Source organism: Pleuronectes platessa, chromosome 18 (genome assembly GCF_947347685.1).
Source record: "Pleuronectes platessa chromosome 18, fPlePla1.1, whole genome shotgun sequence".
In the NCBI taxonomy this organism is placed as follows: domain Eukaryota; kingdom Metazoa; phylum Chordata; class Actinopteri; order Pleuronectiformes; family Pleuronectidae; genus Pleuronectes; species Pleuronectes platessa.
Genome location: NC_070643.1, coordinates 12,948,758 through 12,963,880, shown reverse-complemented (window position 1 = coordinate 12,963,880; position 15,123 = coordinate 12,948,758). Strand labels below are relative to the sequence as shown.

Sequence of the window (15,123 nt, the reverse complement as noted above, 5' to 3'; positions counted from 1 at the left end):
GAAAGGGAGAGAGAGGCAGGGATAGAGCAAGTAAAGAGCGGGTGAGAGAGTGAAAGCAGAAGGCTGTGGAGGGGGAGGAGAGAGAAAGAGATAAGAGAGAAAGACTGAGAGTAGTCGGGGAGAAGGGGGAAGATGGATGAATTCACTGCGCACTGTGTGGGTGTGTGTGTGTGTGTGTCTGTGTCTGTGTCTGTGTGTGTGTGTGTGTGTGTGTGTGAGAGACAGATAGTTAGACAGAGAGATGGTTGGGAGATGCAGGTAGATGGAGAGCGACTGAAGGGTTTATTCCTCTCAGCAGAAGTCATAATTTCTTAGAGCCTGTACAGATGTTTGTGTATGTGTATGTGTGTGTGTGTGCATGCACTTGTGTACATGCCTGATTGTGCTTGTACCTGAGTGTATTGCTTTGGCCAGGCTCCAGGCCCAGAACCGGAGAGGTACAGTGTAGCGTCGGCGTGTGTAGCGCGAGCAGCACGCGTGTGTCTGCGTGTGCTTCTCGAGAGGTGTGTAAGTTGAGGCTGTGGTTGATGAGCTGTCAGTACCTACAGTTGGAATGTTCACAAGGCGGCCATTGTTGTTCAAACAGCCAGCAGCCTTCTCCTTGGCAACGGGCGCTGCAGCAGCGTCTCCCACAGCAACTGTGGAACAGGAGTATGGAGAGAGGAGGAGGAGTCAGGAAGTCAGGGCCGCAGCACGGAGGCCCCTCTCCAAAACACTGGCCTCAAGGTCTGAGTGTGTGTCGGGGTCCAAGCATCTGGTGTGAGTGTGTCCTCTGTGTGTGCGGTGGATATGCATGACTATGTGTGTCGATACATGTGGTTTTTAAGTGTGTCTGTGAGTTCTCACCACCATGACTATTTGGATCGTGCAACTCTGCTCGGTCTCTGTCTATTTGTGTGTGCATGTCATGCCAGTGTGTATTTGTGTGTTTGCGCCTGTATGAACTCAAAGTGGGTGTGTTTTTGTGTTTGCCCCTCAGTAACTCGTTTCATCTAATTGCATTTGTGTGCTTTTTGTGTTTGTGTCCAAACTTATCCCGGTGTGTCCTTTGTCGTATGTAATCCTGTACTTGGTTTCGTGTGCACACATGTTCACACACTCCTGGCTGCTCCCAGCTGGTGTGGTTGGTCACATGACCCGACTGAGGGGCGGCCATCAGCAGTGCCAGGAAACCGCCTGCAGGAGAGCGAGAGAGGATAGAAAGTGTCAGGCTGAGTTGAAGATGAGGGAGGGGTGCGTGCATGTGTGTGTTGTGGGATAGAAGCGACGGTGGGAAGTGTGTGTGTGTGTGTTAATGTGTATTTGCATGTGTGTGTATGTGGGGGGCTGCTAGAGAGATGAGAGTGGGAACCGTGAGGAAGAAAAGTGGGGGGATTGGGGCGGGGGGGGTGAAGGAGGGAGAGGAAGGGGGAATACAGTCCTCCTCGCCTTAAAATAACTCCGGCATGTAGGTTCCTGCAGAACAGTCGGAGAGTGAGACAGTCAGATGAGGGTTGGGTGTGTGTGTGTGTGCGTGTGTGTGTGTGGGGGGGGTTATATGTTGTTTAAGGTTTGGAGCTACTTCTCTGGTCCCCTGTGTTCATCCTTGGCAGGGCCACCACTGGAACTGCTTTGTGAAGTCTGTTTATGTTAGATGTGTGCCTAAACTTCTGTCTGCCTTTTTGTTTGTCTGCACATATGGTTTATGTGTTGGTCTCTGTGCACTTATATGCTTTGTGTGTGTGCGTGTGTGTGTGTGTGTGTGTGTGTGTGTGTGCGTTCACGTGCTTGCTTTTGGCAGGAGCTAGAGCGTGCACACTGATGATGGAGATCATTAGGAATTTCCTGCAACTGGGGAGGTGTTTTTTTGGAGAGGGTGGGGGGGGGGAAGCAGCAGGATGGGTGGGATGCGAGTGGGTGAGATGGAGAGAGAAGAGGTCAGAGTGAAGGAGAGCGGGTGGGTGAGGGATGGGGGGGGTCTGCGTGTGTGTTTAGTCGGACCGTCTCCGTTTGAGTGACGTGTGTGATCCGCCAAAGCCCAGAGTTCACCTCTGCTCTGGAGGGTTGTCGGCAGTAATGTGTGTGCTGGCATGACGGCCCCCGATAGAGCGATTTGTGTGTAGATCATTCCTCGGCCCCTCTGGCACACTTACAACACCTCAAGCTCACCAACGGCCGAGGTCTGATGATTGGAAGAGTTCTGATGTGCTCGAATCTGAGCTGCCTGCTGGGCTGCAAATGCTCTGCGGTTGAGGCACGACCTCATAACTTCAGTTTTTTTTTTTTTTTCTTCATTTTGTTGAATTAAAACTTTTTAACAATTTGGCCAAGTAAATTTATTCCACACCGAGAAAAGAAACCCTGCCTTCACATCCAAAATGTCAACATGTCATTTCAAGATGTTAATGGTTGTGCTCATGTTAAATTGGCGGTTTCTGAAGTTGAATAAAGTTTTGCTGAAGCTGCCGTGAAATGACATCCATTAAATGTGTTATTGTTTGTTGCTTGTATCTCACTCCGCACACAAACCTTAGCTTGATAAGCTGCTTTATCAACCAGTTAAAAGTGATTCTGTACATACTCGATAACGTGTGAAGTCTCATCGACAAACTGGAATACAACATGACGCGCCATTTTTTTTTGACTAATGAATGACTTGAAAACACGTCGTCATCAGGTTTTGGTTCGTTGGCTTTCCCCGTTAATGGGTCAGTCGGATGTTTGTTCTGTTTGTGGAGGAAGTTGTGCGTCGTCACGTGTGTTGTGTGAAGGTTTGAGGCGGCGTGGAGGAACGGGAGGATGATGGTAGCTGAGTTTCTGCACGGTGTCACTTGGTCTCTGTGGACCCCCTGACCCACTTCCTCCCCCTCCCCACCTCTATTCTCTCTCTCCTGGCCTCACATACACTTTCTCCCTATCCCCCCCATCCCAACCCCACCCACCATCACCAGCACCACCACCACCACCAACAACCTCTTCTTCTTATCTGTCTAAACCTCTCTGTGGAGCACCCCCCCTACCCAACCTCCTGCCGTCACCACCTCTCTCTCTCTCTCTCTCTCTCTCTCGCTCTCGCTCTCTCGCTCTCGCTCTCTCTCTCACTACCTTACAATCTCTCCCCCCTCCCTCACACCACTCCCCCCCCCATGCTGTTTCGGTGCTGCTGCCTGTCTCTTAGCAACAACTGCACACCCGTTAGAGCTCTGTGAGTGCTTTTACAAACACACCCAGGAAGACACAATCGCACACGCGCACATTCACACACACACACACGTACGTGCCTGCACTGACACACACGCGCACGCACGCACACACACACGCACACACGCACACACACGCACACACACAAACACACACACACACACACACAGGGTCTAGTTCCTCATTGATGGCTGCTGCTGGCAGGCCTGTGAGTCTGCAAGCCTTTTGTGGCAGTGAGATAGATGGGAAGAGAATAGAAATGCTGTACAGCTACCACGTACAGAATGATTGTTCCTCTCACACTATGCACGACAGGGCAACTGTCCAAAACGTGAAAATGACAGGTTCTTGCCTGCGATTTCACACTGGCATACACTCTGTGTCAATAGTGTGCTGTTGTTTCCTTCCCTGTAAGCTCACAATAGCTCCCCCCCAAAAACTTTTGTGCGTAGACAATTTTTTTTTTTTACATTATCAAAACTTTTAAAAACAATATCACTCGTGTGAGAGCGGCTCTTTGTGAGACAGATTCAACAGATCACCATGTGGGAGCGTCTCGCACCATCGGCAGTTTTCACAGAGACAATACTACGCTGCTGAGTGTTCCAAAGCCCCAGAGCCACGCAGGGAAATGCACCAAAACCCTTTTCCTGCGTACGACACCGAAGATATTGGGACGGTGGCTGATGGAGTATTTGCTTAAACAATAAATCATAGTGGGAGCGTTTGATAGGCTGGCATCCAAGCCGCGTCAGGATGCCCCCTGCAGAGCACAGTAGAGGGATATTTGCATGTGTGTCTTTGTTTTGTGTGTGAGTATAAATGTTCATGGGTAGAAATATGTGTGTGTGTGTGATATGTATGTCTTTATGTGCAAAACGGTGTGTGAGTGTGTGGGAGGATGAAGCTGTGGTGGCATATTTCCATGTGTCTTTGTGTGTTGGTACGTGCCGCTTTGTGTGTGTCTGTGAGCGACAGTGTGTGCATGTATGTCTAAGCACATGTGCAGCAATGTTTAATTAAAGCATGTGTTCCTCTCCGTCTCGCACGCATCGGTCAGATGGAGCCTTAATTAATGAATACTGTTAATTAGAAGGAAAGAGAAAGTGAGAATGAGAGTGGGTGAGAAGGAAGGGAGGGAGGAAGACAGTGCTGGCATAGGAGGGAATGGGTGAGGGGGTTAAAGAAACTATGTTCTGTGTGTGTGTGCGTGTGTGCGTGTGCGCGTGTGCGTGTGTGTTCATCTCCATGTTTGTGTGTCCCAGTTGTGTCATCCCTCAGAGCAACAGAAAGTTGAGGTTGCTCTGCTCCATGTGATCAGTCCCAAACTCTGCTACAGCAAAACTCTCCCACTCCTCCTCCTCCTCCTCTTCCTCTCTCGCTTCCTTCTCTCCTTCTTTCCTCATTTCAACTCCCCCCCCCCCCCCCCATATACCTTAAATCAACGCGTCTCATTCAATCTGTCCACTCACCCTCCTTTCCCTATCTTGGCAATGTCTTTCACGTACCCGAACCTTTTCCGTCTCCTGCCATTTCTCAGGCTTTCTCACCAATTCAGTAAGTGATTTGCGTGTCTTTCACCCTCGCTGCTCCCCTCTTTCTTTTTTTTTTTCTTTCTTTCTTTCTCTCTCTTTCTCTCACTGCTCTGTCCTTCTCCCACCCTCCTAATCGGAACCATATGTTGGAGACGGAGGCAGAGAGATCTGACGATGGAGAGGATTGCGTTGTATGTGGAGAGTGTGCTGGAGCCAACAATGTGCGCGTGTGTGTGTGTGTGCAAAAGTGGGCACGCATACATACTTGGGTTTGTGCTTGAAATGTGTGTGTGTGTGCGTGGTCACATGGGAGTCTGATAGCACGTGTGGTCCAGATTTCATAAGATTTCTGTCTCCTCTGGCTGTCGGTCCTTCCGCTTCTCCTCTGCTCTGGGTTTTTCTATAATCCTCCAGTCGTTCCTGTCTTTCTGTCACCTTCATCTCTCCATCCTCTTAACACCTCTTTATTCATCACCTCTCTGCTTCCCCCTGGTGGCTGTGATTATTCACACATTATCGTTCGTCTTGTACCCGCCAAGTCTAGTGGTGCTTTGTAATGCATCTGAAGATTTTTTGCTGAAATGTGACATGCAGTGTGTGTATGTGTCTGTGCGTGTGTGTGTGTGCTGTGATTATTATGTCTATTAACTAAAATATGGTGGTATCTGAAAAATTCGGCAAAACGCACCCATCCCCATACACAGCACATCACTCTGTGTGTGGTCCTCATCATGTAGCATACATCAAAATCAAATAGAGTAAAGTGGCTCTGACTCACAGGTGAACCCACAATCTGCTGGTAAACGTGACATTTTAATTCCAAGTAAAATAGACTTCAAAATGTTATATTGCAAGTCATCTTCCAAAATAATTGTGTCTGATGTGAGATGGTGCAGCCCTCACCAAAATACAAATTCTTGTCTGGTCTGATGCGTGCTGTGACATCATACACTAATCTCTTATTCTTTCTGCTCCACCCTCCTTTTCCTTTTCTTCTCTCCCACTGCCGTCAACTCTCTGTCCCTCCCTCTGTCCGTCCGTCCGTCTGTCTGTCTCCCTCTTTCTCTTACTCCAGCAACCATGGGCAAAAGACAGGAGCAGAGGGGAGAGAAAAAGTATGTGAGCTCTCCACTGCAGTATTGATGACCCAATGATCCCCTGCAGAACAGAGCCAGTCAGGCAGACACAGCGAGGCTCAACTCAGAATCAAAATCAGAATCAGCGCCGCGACCGATCGGTGAAAGCAAGCGGCCGAACAGGATATGAATGGTAAATGTAATCTAATGTTGTAATGCTGCTGTGTGGGTGGCACAGTTAATAGAATAGAGTGCATTACAGATTAGGTTTATGGCCCAGTGCCAAAAACATTGTGGACGATTCCCTCACACAATTCCATCTGTGCTACAAATGTTTGATTTAGATTTTTTCCTGCATGTTTGATGCCTTAAATGAACAGTATATTTAGCAGCAACGAGTTTAGATTAAATGAATTAATTGCAACAGCGAAACTTATTTGCAGACTTTCTGTTCAGTTTATTATTTTTTTGTCTACCCTCAGGTCCTTGAAGCTTCTTGCGAGCTGCCAGAGGAAGACGGCAACAAAGAAAAAAAAACTCATCGACATTCAGCAGAAAAAATCCCCTTTTTCGCTCCCTCACTACCAGCAGGAATATACACTGAATGAGTGGCTTGTCAGATAACCTATTTTCAGGCCAGTCTGGGGCACCAGTGGGCTGTGGTAGAAATCAGACAGAGGAAAAAGGGTGCGTGGGAGGGCTGGAGGAGCTGGAAGGGCCTGAGCTCTGGACCAGGGAGCTTGGGTTCCAGGCGGAGTTCCAGGACCCTTCCAACAATGGACTGGCCCCGGTGACCTCTGACCCCTTTCCCGCCTCCCCAGCCTCTGCCCAGGCCAACGGCCTCCACCTACAGAGAAGGCTGGGGCTCAGCACCTGTCGGCGGAGGCAGACGCAGACTCACACCACTGCTGAGACACACACATTTGCAGAGACATTTAAAGAAATGCAGACACACATAGACCCAGATATGCATGCACACATGGATAATTGTGGACAGATGGATGTCAATGCACATACGGGTTCTGTTGGGCCTGAGCACTCCAGAAAACTCACACCAGAGGCCATACACACAAACTCACCTCAACTCCTGTCTTTGACGCTTGGCAATCATCCTGCCTCTACCAATCAGCTGGCAGCCCCAGTCCTCAAGGCAGAGACAGACATTCCCTCAACCTTTTTCCCTATCGGCCCAAACCAAACCCCCGGCTCCTCTCCTCTTCCTGTGGAGGCGGAGAAGAAGTATGCACTCCGCAGCTCTGGACGTCCTCGCTTCCCCTGTCACCTGCGCAAATCCTCCCGCCTCCGCCGAAGCATGGAGGACGGGGAGAAGAGGGCAGTGAAGGAGAGGGGAGGAGAGGAGGAGTTGCAAGCATTGGAGGAAAAGATCTGGAGGGTTAAAGAAGAGGAGGTGGCTGTTAGCAAGAAGGAAGAGCATTCGCCTGCTGTTCTTCGGGCAGCTGTTTTACCCGCAGCCCCCTGTCCTACAGATATCGCTCTCGCTCTTACTGTAGCCAAACCTGCTCCTAAAGCTATACACAAACCTGGGCCCAGACTTGGCCATAAACCTGGACCTAAATCTAGGTCTAGGCCTGCACCGAAATCTGTCCAAAAAGCAGCTCCTAAAAGCGTCATGAAAAAGCGGCAGGCAGCACAGTCCATTGCTCGTCGTGTCACCCCTCACCCCCCATTTATGAACACATCCACCATTGCTGCGTCTCTGTTAGCTGTTAAGGAGGAACCTGTTGCACAGTTGGGGGTATGTCCTCCTAATAACCGGAAGTGCAAACGATTTGTCGGCGTGAGTTAATTTATTATCACATATCACTGTTACTCATAACACTTTACACCATGTATCGTATCATATCGTAAAGGAAGTGCATATTTTAAGAAATCGCAATTAATTTGGCTTTTTATTGGTCTGTTCTTTTCAGGTGAGAAAGATTGTCGTCAAGGTGGCTCGCATTCCCGTCAGCCTCAGCCGCCGACAGAAGAGCTACAAGATTTCCAATCTGGAGACAGTAACCGGGACAGAGAAACCCAACAACGGCAGTCTGGAGGGCTCAGAGGCTGTTCGAGAGCCCACCGCACTTCTCCGCATGAAGAACAACGGGAAGAGTATTATGGTGATGTTCCCTCCTGGAGAGCTGCCTGTTATTCTCAAGCGCAGGAGGGGTCGGCCGCCCAAACAGCCTCTGCCAGGAATACCGGGAGAGCCTCCAAATGCTGGCAGTGCTAGTGGTAATGGAGACCAGCCCAAAAAGCCCAGGAGGCGTCGTCGGACTAAACTCCCTTCTCCTTATCCATCTTATGTAAATGATACTAATGATGTGAAAACAGAGTACGGGGATGTTCTGTCCAAGCTGGCTTTTTTAAACCGCCAGCCCCCTGCAACTGGCCGTTGCTCTCCACCTCGATGCTGGACACCCAGTGAGCCAGAGAGCTTTCATGTGCCCTTGGAAAACCCTGGAATATCCACCCTGCTCCACCGCCTCACCGGGAATAGACGCCCGCGGGGTGGCAGAGGAGGTGGCGCTGGAAGAGGTGGCGGAGCAGCAGGGGGTATTGGGGGCAGTGAGCACAATAAGAACACCTTCAGTGACTTCTTTGAATCCATCGGTAAAAATCGGAAACTGAGCCCCATGTCTGAGCATGGATTACCAAGGAAAAGGGGAAAGGGTGGGGTCGGTAGGGGAGGGGGTGTCGTAGGAACTGAGCCTGGCGTGGAGAAAGTAGTCAAGAGGAAACGTGTGAGGAAAAATGGTGCAAGTAAAGGGGAGGGGGTGTTCATGGGGCAGGACTGGCCCAATGGGGCAGGTGGCTGGGGGGAGGAGGGATGTCTGGAGAAGGAGAAAGGTCTGGGTGGGTTTCAGCTCTGTGGATCACCGAGGGGGGGCTTTTCATCCTGTGAGGTCGGAAGGGGGGGTGCCTACAGCAGTCCAGGGGGAAGCAGAGGTGTTGGCCCAGCGGGGGAGGACTCACAAAGCCTGTTCGCTGGATATTTCCGCTCACTGCTGGACTCGGACGATTCATCAGACCTGCTGGACATTTCCTCGCCGTCAAACGCCCGCAAAACTTCATCCACCCCTGGTTATGAGCCATCCAGCCCGGCTCCCAGTCACAGCTGGGCCCCTGCATTTTCCAAGTGGTGCTCCAAGGGTGCCAGTTCTGGGGGGGAGGGTTCAGCGCAAACACATTGCTCCTCAGCCAGGCCTCCATACAGCTACAGCAGCCTGGCCCAAACATCACCCACCACTTCTACCTATCCTAAATCCAACCCCCCATCTCTCTCACACTCTCCTAGCTCCCCACATCCTGCCTCTTATGGGCACTATTCCTCCGGCTACTCCTCCTCCTCTCCTGCAGTGTCACAGCGATCCTCAGACTGCAGCTTCGCTTACGGGTCCGGACACAGCAGCGGCAAGCCCACCCCTGTCGGCCAGATTGGCTATTCTAGCTACCAGGCAGCAGCCAAGCGGGGCTTTTGTGGATATCCTGCAGCAGGTCATTCCTCCATGGTGCGGGGGGAGACCACGGGACCCACATCGCCTGGAGGAGGGTACATGTCAGTGGCCAGAGGCAGCCCTTTTAGCTCCTCCCAACAGTACAGCTCCAATCAGTGGAACTACAGGTAAAGCACGAAATTTACGATTTTAAGGCATTGCTGAGTTGTTTTTTTCACACAAAATCTGACTTGGTGTAAATGAAATAAGTGATTTAATGTTTTCTTCAATTAAAAAGAGAAGTACAAACTAGTAAAAGTCTGATCATGGCAGGATCAAAGCGATGTGATTTGCCAAATATTAATGTGTAATTCAAGCTCATCATTTTTTAATGTCCACCATGTGCTAATTAACAGTCCATACCGGACATTAGTTAACTCGGGGCTAAAATGTGCACCGTGGTTATACAGCAGAGGAATGCATAATTTCCACCCACATACAGAGAGGTCTCTTCAGGTTTTTGATACTGGATCGTGGAGCAGCAACAAAGGGCAGTGAGAATCGAAACTTTTTTAAAAGATATATTGTGCTTTATAAATAATTTTCTTGTTTTTGTATTTCTTCAGACAAGGTTACGGCGGCTGGTCAACAGACGGCTTCGGGCCTCAGTATCACGGCTACGGTGAATATGGCTCCAATGAGTCCAAAGACATCCTGGACATCTCGAACTACACCCCCCAGAAGGCCAAGCGACAACCTTTCCCTGAAAGCCTGTCCGAATCCTCCTCTGACTCTTTGCATCTTGGATCTGCAGCCACCGGTATTGCACCGAGCCCCGCAGGCGGCACGTTCAAACTGGCTGAGGCCGTCTCTGTTAGCGGAGAAGGCGGTCAGTCGAGTCTGTCCAGCCTGGAGAAGTTGATGATGGATTGGCACGAGGGCGCTTCGGGGCCCTCGTATAACTGGAGCCAGAACGTCCTCTTTCAGGGAAGCGGAACCAGCAAACCTGGCCGCGGTCGCAGGAAACGGACTGAGCCACAATCAGAAAAAGATGGTTTTTCTACTTTACACTCTGATTCCCAATCCAGTCCCTCGCCAACGCCTATTCCTGGACCTAAGCGAGGAGGCGTAGGTGGGCGGGGCAGAGGGTCCAGAGGTGGTAGAGGGGGGCTGTCTCCATGTCAGAGAGAGCGGCCTAAAGGCAGGGGCAAGGCTTCCTCTACGTGTGGAGCAGGAGGAGTAGTGTCTGCTGGAGGCACAGAGGGTTCTGGGCTGTTCCAGGAGGTGCTGGATTATTACAGCGGTGACAGTAGCAGCCTCTCTCCCTTGGCCACTCCCAATCCCGCACCACCCTCCAGCTACCTCCAGGACCCCTGTGAGTACCCCTCCCCTTATTCTGCTCACCCCTCCACACCTTCCTCTGAGGAGAGATATCCAGCCTTATACCCTGGAGAGTCCTCCTCCTCCCTCTCACCCGGTGTCTCATCCCCCCCTTATCCTCCCAAGCCCACCCCTCCTCCTCCCCAGTCTTACCACCCAGTCCCATCCAGGACCTTCTCCCCCTCCTGCTCCCCCTCACCACGGGTAACATCCCACTGCAGCACTGCACTGAGTCCTTCTCATCGCCCCGCTCCGAAAGACCCACAGTTCTCCCAGTACGACTCCCCGAGCTACTGCAGCTCCCCCTATTGGTACGGACAGACATCGCACAGTGGAAGCCCCAGCCCACACTCGCACAGCACACACTCGAACACAGCTGTGCACGCACACACCAACCCGCATACAAGTCCTCACGGAAACGCACACGGCAATCCACTCGCTAAATCGAACGCAAACACACACACTCATATCATCCAGACTCCCCACGACACGCACCATCACAACACTCAGCCGCACGCAAACCTGGGCTCTCACACCAACACCCATCCCACCTCGCACCTCCAGAGCAGCCCCCTCACTCACGCCAACCCGCACACCAACAATCAGCCCCACCACAACGCACACACCAACCCCAGCACTCACCTCCCATCCCACACACACTCCAACCCCAGCCCCAGCCTTCTCTCCCACTCGACACCCCTGCTTTACGAAGAGCGCAGCCCCCCCTCCGCCATGAGCGCCCACAAGCGGGATCTGACCCCCCATCCCATGAGCACAGGCCACCGCCAAGGCCCCCTGCCTCACTCCTCATACCTCAAACCTCCCCTGGACTCCTCGCCCCATCAGGAGGACACTAGTGGCTTCTCCCTGTCCCACCAGTCCTACCAGGGCATGGGACACCGTTACCCCTCCCAGGTGGCTCAGGGAGGTGGGGTGTTGTGCCAGCTCTTGGACCCAGCCAATGATGAAAGCTTCAGCGTCACCAGCCTGTAACAGCAGGTGGGTTAATTTAACCTTCAAACAAACAGCAAGCCCATTAAAGAGGATGACCATTAGTTTTGATAAAAAATGTGTAGAAAAGCTTGCCAAGTGTTTTGAATGAGGTTCAATACTTACGATATTTAATTGGATGATGAAGCTTTGATAGTTCAGTCAGACAAGTCACGTTGTAAATGTTTATTGCAGCAGCAGAACAGAGTGAGAGTCTGGCATGAAGGCTCCTAAACCCAGATATGATTACACACAGTAGATATAATGGGGAGTGAGCTTAAGAATCAGAATCAGAATCAGAAGTATTTTATTGCCAAGTAGGTTTACACCTACAAGGAATTTGCTCTGGTAATTGGTGCGTACAATGAACATAGAAACATTAAAAAAAAACTGTTGGCCCCTACTGGTGGATGCTGGGGAGGTGGCGGGGCTGAGTCAACAGGCAGCAGAGGCACTGACAAACAAAGGCAGTGATGGGAAATCTTTGCACCTTGAATAGGCCACCAAATTGGGAGGGGATGTATTGAAGTCAACTTTCGAAGCAGTTTCACAGAAAGTTTTATCCTATATTTATATCTAAAAAGATCTTGTTAGAAAACGGCTTTTAATCAGCTTTTGCCAGATTATACGAGGCTGCAGTATGGATGGGACATGGACATAAATGTATCCGTTACATATCATGTTTGTATCTGAGGTGCAAAAGTCCCTGATTGGTTTGGTTTTAAATTAATTTGATGTTTAAAAAAGGTGAAATGTCAGGATAGACATCTGAGACTGACTGGCGATTGGTCAACCACGTGTATTGGCGAGGTCTCGATAATGCAGCTCCTTCCCCTGATCACTTCTGTGCAGACCCCGGCTCCAATTAGCGCCATCGGCCTAAGAGTGCAGTGTTTGTATCCTGGATATTTTATCTATTTTGTATAGTGAGAAGAAGTGGAGATGCGTCGTCCATCTTTATTTACAGCCTACGGTCAAAATATGTTCAGGCTGTGATACTCAATAAACACTCTTGAGCTAAAATGCAAAGAGGTAAACTGACTAACTGCATTACTTTATGCATCAAATCAACCTTTTTACAGGGATACGATCAAATATAGTCAAGGTGTGTTTCATTGAATTCATATTATAATGCTTTTCTTTATCTCTGTCTCATATTGCTCTCTTTTCCTCACCTGTATCTCTCTCCCTTTGTTTTTCTTCCAGGTGCATTCAGTCCAAGCTTTTACAGATTTGCAAACATTTTTTTTCATTTTTGTTAAGGAGACTTCTTTGTGAGAGACTGTGAAAATGAAGGTTGAGAATTTAGCTGCCAGCTTTGGACAGTAAAGCTTTAATTCTCCAGCACTGACAATCAAAAATCCGCCACAACTTAAAACACCCAAGCATGTGCACACAATTCACACACACACACACACACGCAGACACAAATACAGACAAGCATGTTCAGATCAGTTCACTACCTAAACATGACCACGTAGAACCATACATGTGTACACTCACTCCCACTCTGTGCTGGAATGAGGGACTGGCCAGGAGGAGCTGACGGATGAAAGCCAGATGCTGATGGACAGAGACAAACCTATTTCCTCATTCCGTTGGGTCCTGCTGTGGTACATAGAGGACTCCATTTCCCAGAAGTCTGTATCTCACCAAAATCTTTCTGGTCTTGTTCTGTACATCTGCAATATGGACAAACTCGGAGCATGCCGCTCTGCCTGTATCTCTCTTTCTGTTTCTCTCCTCTGTCCTCCCCTCCCCTTCTTTGCTAAACCAGCAACCGTGCTCTGCACTCGACTCACCGACACTGTCAGTTCTGTCTCGTGCTCCAACCTGAACCGCATCTGAGCCCAAAATTGACTTTTTGAATACCATGAGCCTTGCAAATGTCCTGCTCTGTGCACTCTCTCCTTGTGTTGTGTCCCATAAGAGAAAAAGTGGACAAAATAATGTTTCTGCTCTTGAAATACCAGCATCTGTACATACGACTCCAGCTCCAAGCCAGGGCCCCCCTCTTCACTCGGAGGGTCCGCCATCGCCATGCCCTCCTCAGCGTTCTGCCATGGTTTCTCTGCTCTGCGGGGGGGATAGGGTTCTGGTGAGGGGGTGGTTTTAGGGGGTGGAGGGGGGCTGCAGCATGGAGACTCAACATCATGTGTTTTGATGTTTTAAACTACAAGGGAAAGAGACATTGAAATCATAAAAATGGCCCCAAAGAGACTCTTGTTTTTCTGTGTGCAAATGTGAGACAGAGGGGGTTGTGTTGCGTGACTGCAGTAATGCATGTATCCGTGTGTGTGTGTGTGTGTGTGCGTGTGAGTGAGTGAGTAAGTGAGTATGTTTGTGTGTGTGTGCGTGCCTATGGGGTCAAAAGGAGTGAAGCTCCCCAGACACCAAAGTCTTGGCGGGGCCTCATTCTTTCTTTCACTCTCTCCCTTCTTTTTTCTGTGGTCTTGTGTTGTTTGGTGGTTTTTGTGATGAAAAAAAAAATGTATATCTGTCTGTTACATATCATGTATGTATCTGAGGTGCAAAATATTTAAATACACATTCTGTTCTTGCCATTGGTAATTCTATCAATAGCATACTGCTTCTTTAAGGGATTAAGGGAGTTGTGAGCGTGTTTGTGTGTGTGCGTTTCAGAGCCTCCCTGAGTATTGGGCTTTGCCCAGGCTGTCTGGGACTGCGAGCGAGAGAGTTCAGTCAAGGACACAATTCGACAGGGAGCGCAAGGGAGGGGAGGAGAGGAGAGGAATGGATGGCGGGGAGAGCAGGGGAGGATGTGTTGGAGGGAAAGAAAGAAACCAGACTCAGGAAATCAGAAAAGAGTGTCGTAGAGGTTTTAAAGCCACTGAAACAAAAATGCACAAAAATGTACTGTTGCAAGATTCCTCATCCAAATAAGGCATTGTACTAAAGCACGGCGTAACGGCTGCTGCAGAGAGCTGACAGGAAGTAGGGACCTATACATGTTGTGGTGGGTAATCATTCAATAGTATAGAAAATGTGTGTCTGACTTAGTGTGTGTGTGTGTCTCTGTGCGCCACACAGAAAGAGAAAGCAGATGGGGACAGTTTACTGGCTGCATATTGTGTACAGTTTGTCAACAGGCTGACTAAATAGACTCAGACATGCCCAGAGGAAATGTGTTTGCTGTGACATTCCCCTGTATGGTGGAAGAAGACACACACTGTCAACAACATGACATGAAAGAGAGAGAAAGAAAGAGGAGGAGGGGGAAGAGCAACAGCCCCCTCACATATATTATTACTTTACCGTAGATTTATGCAAATTAATGGCTTTTTTCATTTAAATATAAAACATAATTTCCTGTGCTGGACTCAACCGCCAATTTCCCCATAGTGGGACAAATGAAGGAATCTTATTTTTCCCCTCAGTATCAGATAATTTACCTAAGTAGGTAAAAGCAGAAATACAACAATATAAGAACACTCTGTTACAAGTCTAATTATCTCGTGCAAAAATCCAAAACGTTCCTAAAGCATTCATTATGCAGTAGAA

At 49.5% G+C, this 15,123-nt stretch overlaps 1 protein-coding gene across 1 annotated transcript; it reads left to right on the top strand.

The window, feature by feature from the left end:
- Nucleotides 1-5,815: 5,815 nt before the first annotated feature.
- Nucleotides 5,816-14,173, top strand: ahdc1 (AT hook, DNA binding motif, containing 1). Its single transcript, XM_053446913.1, has 5 exons — nt 5,816-5,984; nt 6,274-7,589; nt 7,723-9,419; nt 9,858-11,610; nt 12,808-14,173. Exons 2-4 carry the CDS (start codon nt 6,396-6,398, stop codon nt 11,602-11,604), a joined length of 4,638 nt encoding a protein of 1,545 aa, XP_053302888.1. The 5' UTR covers nt 5,816-5,984; nt 6,274-6,395; the 3' UTR covers nt 11,605-11,610; nt 12,808-14,173.
- Nucleotides 14,174-15,123: the final 950 nt, after the last annotated feature.

Coding starts and splice junctions, on each gene's coding strand:
- ahdc1 (XM_053446913.1), top strand. CDS start 6,396: ATGAGTGGCTTGTCAGATAACCTATTTTCAGGCCAGTCTGGGGCACCA. Junction 7,590..7,722: donor AGTGCAAACGATTTGTCGGC/GTGAGTTAATTT, acceptor TGTTCTTTTCAG/GTGAGAAAGATTGTCGTCAA. Junction 9,420..9,857: donor TCCAATCAGTGGAACTACAG/GTAAAGCACGAA, acceptor GTATTTCTTCAG/ACAAGGTTACGGCGGCTGGT.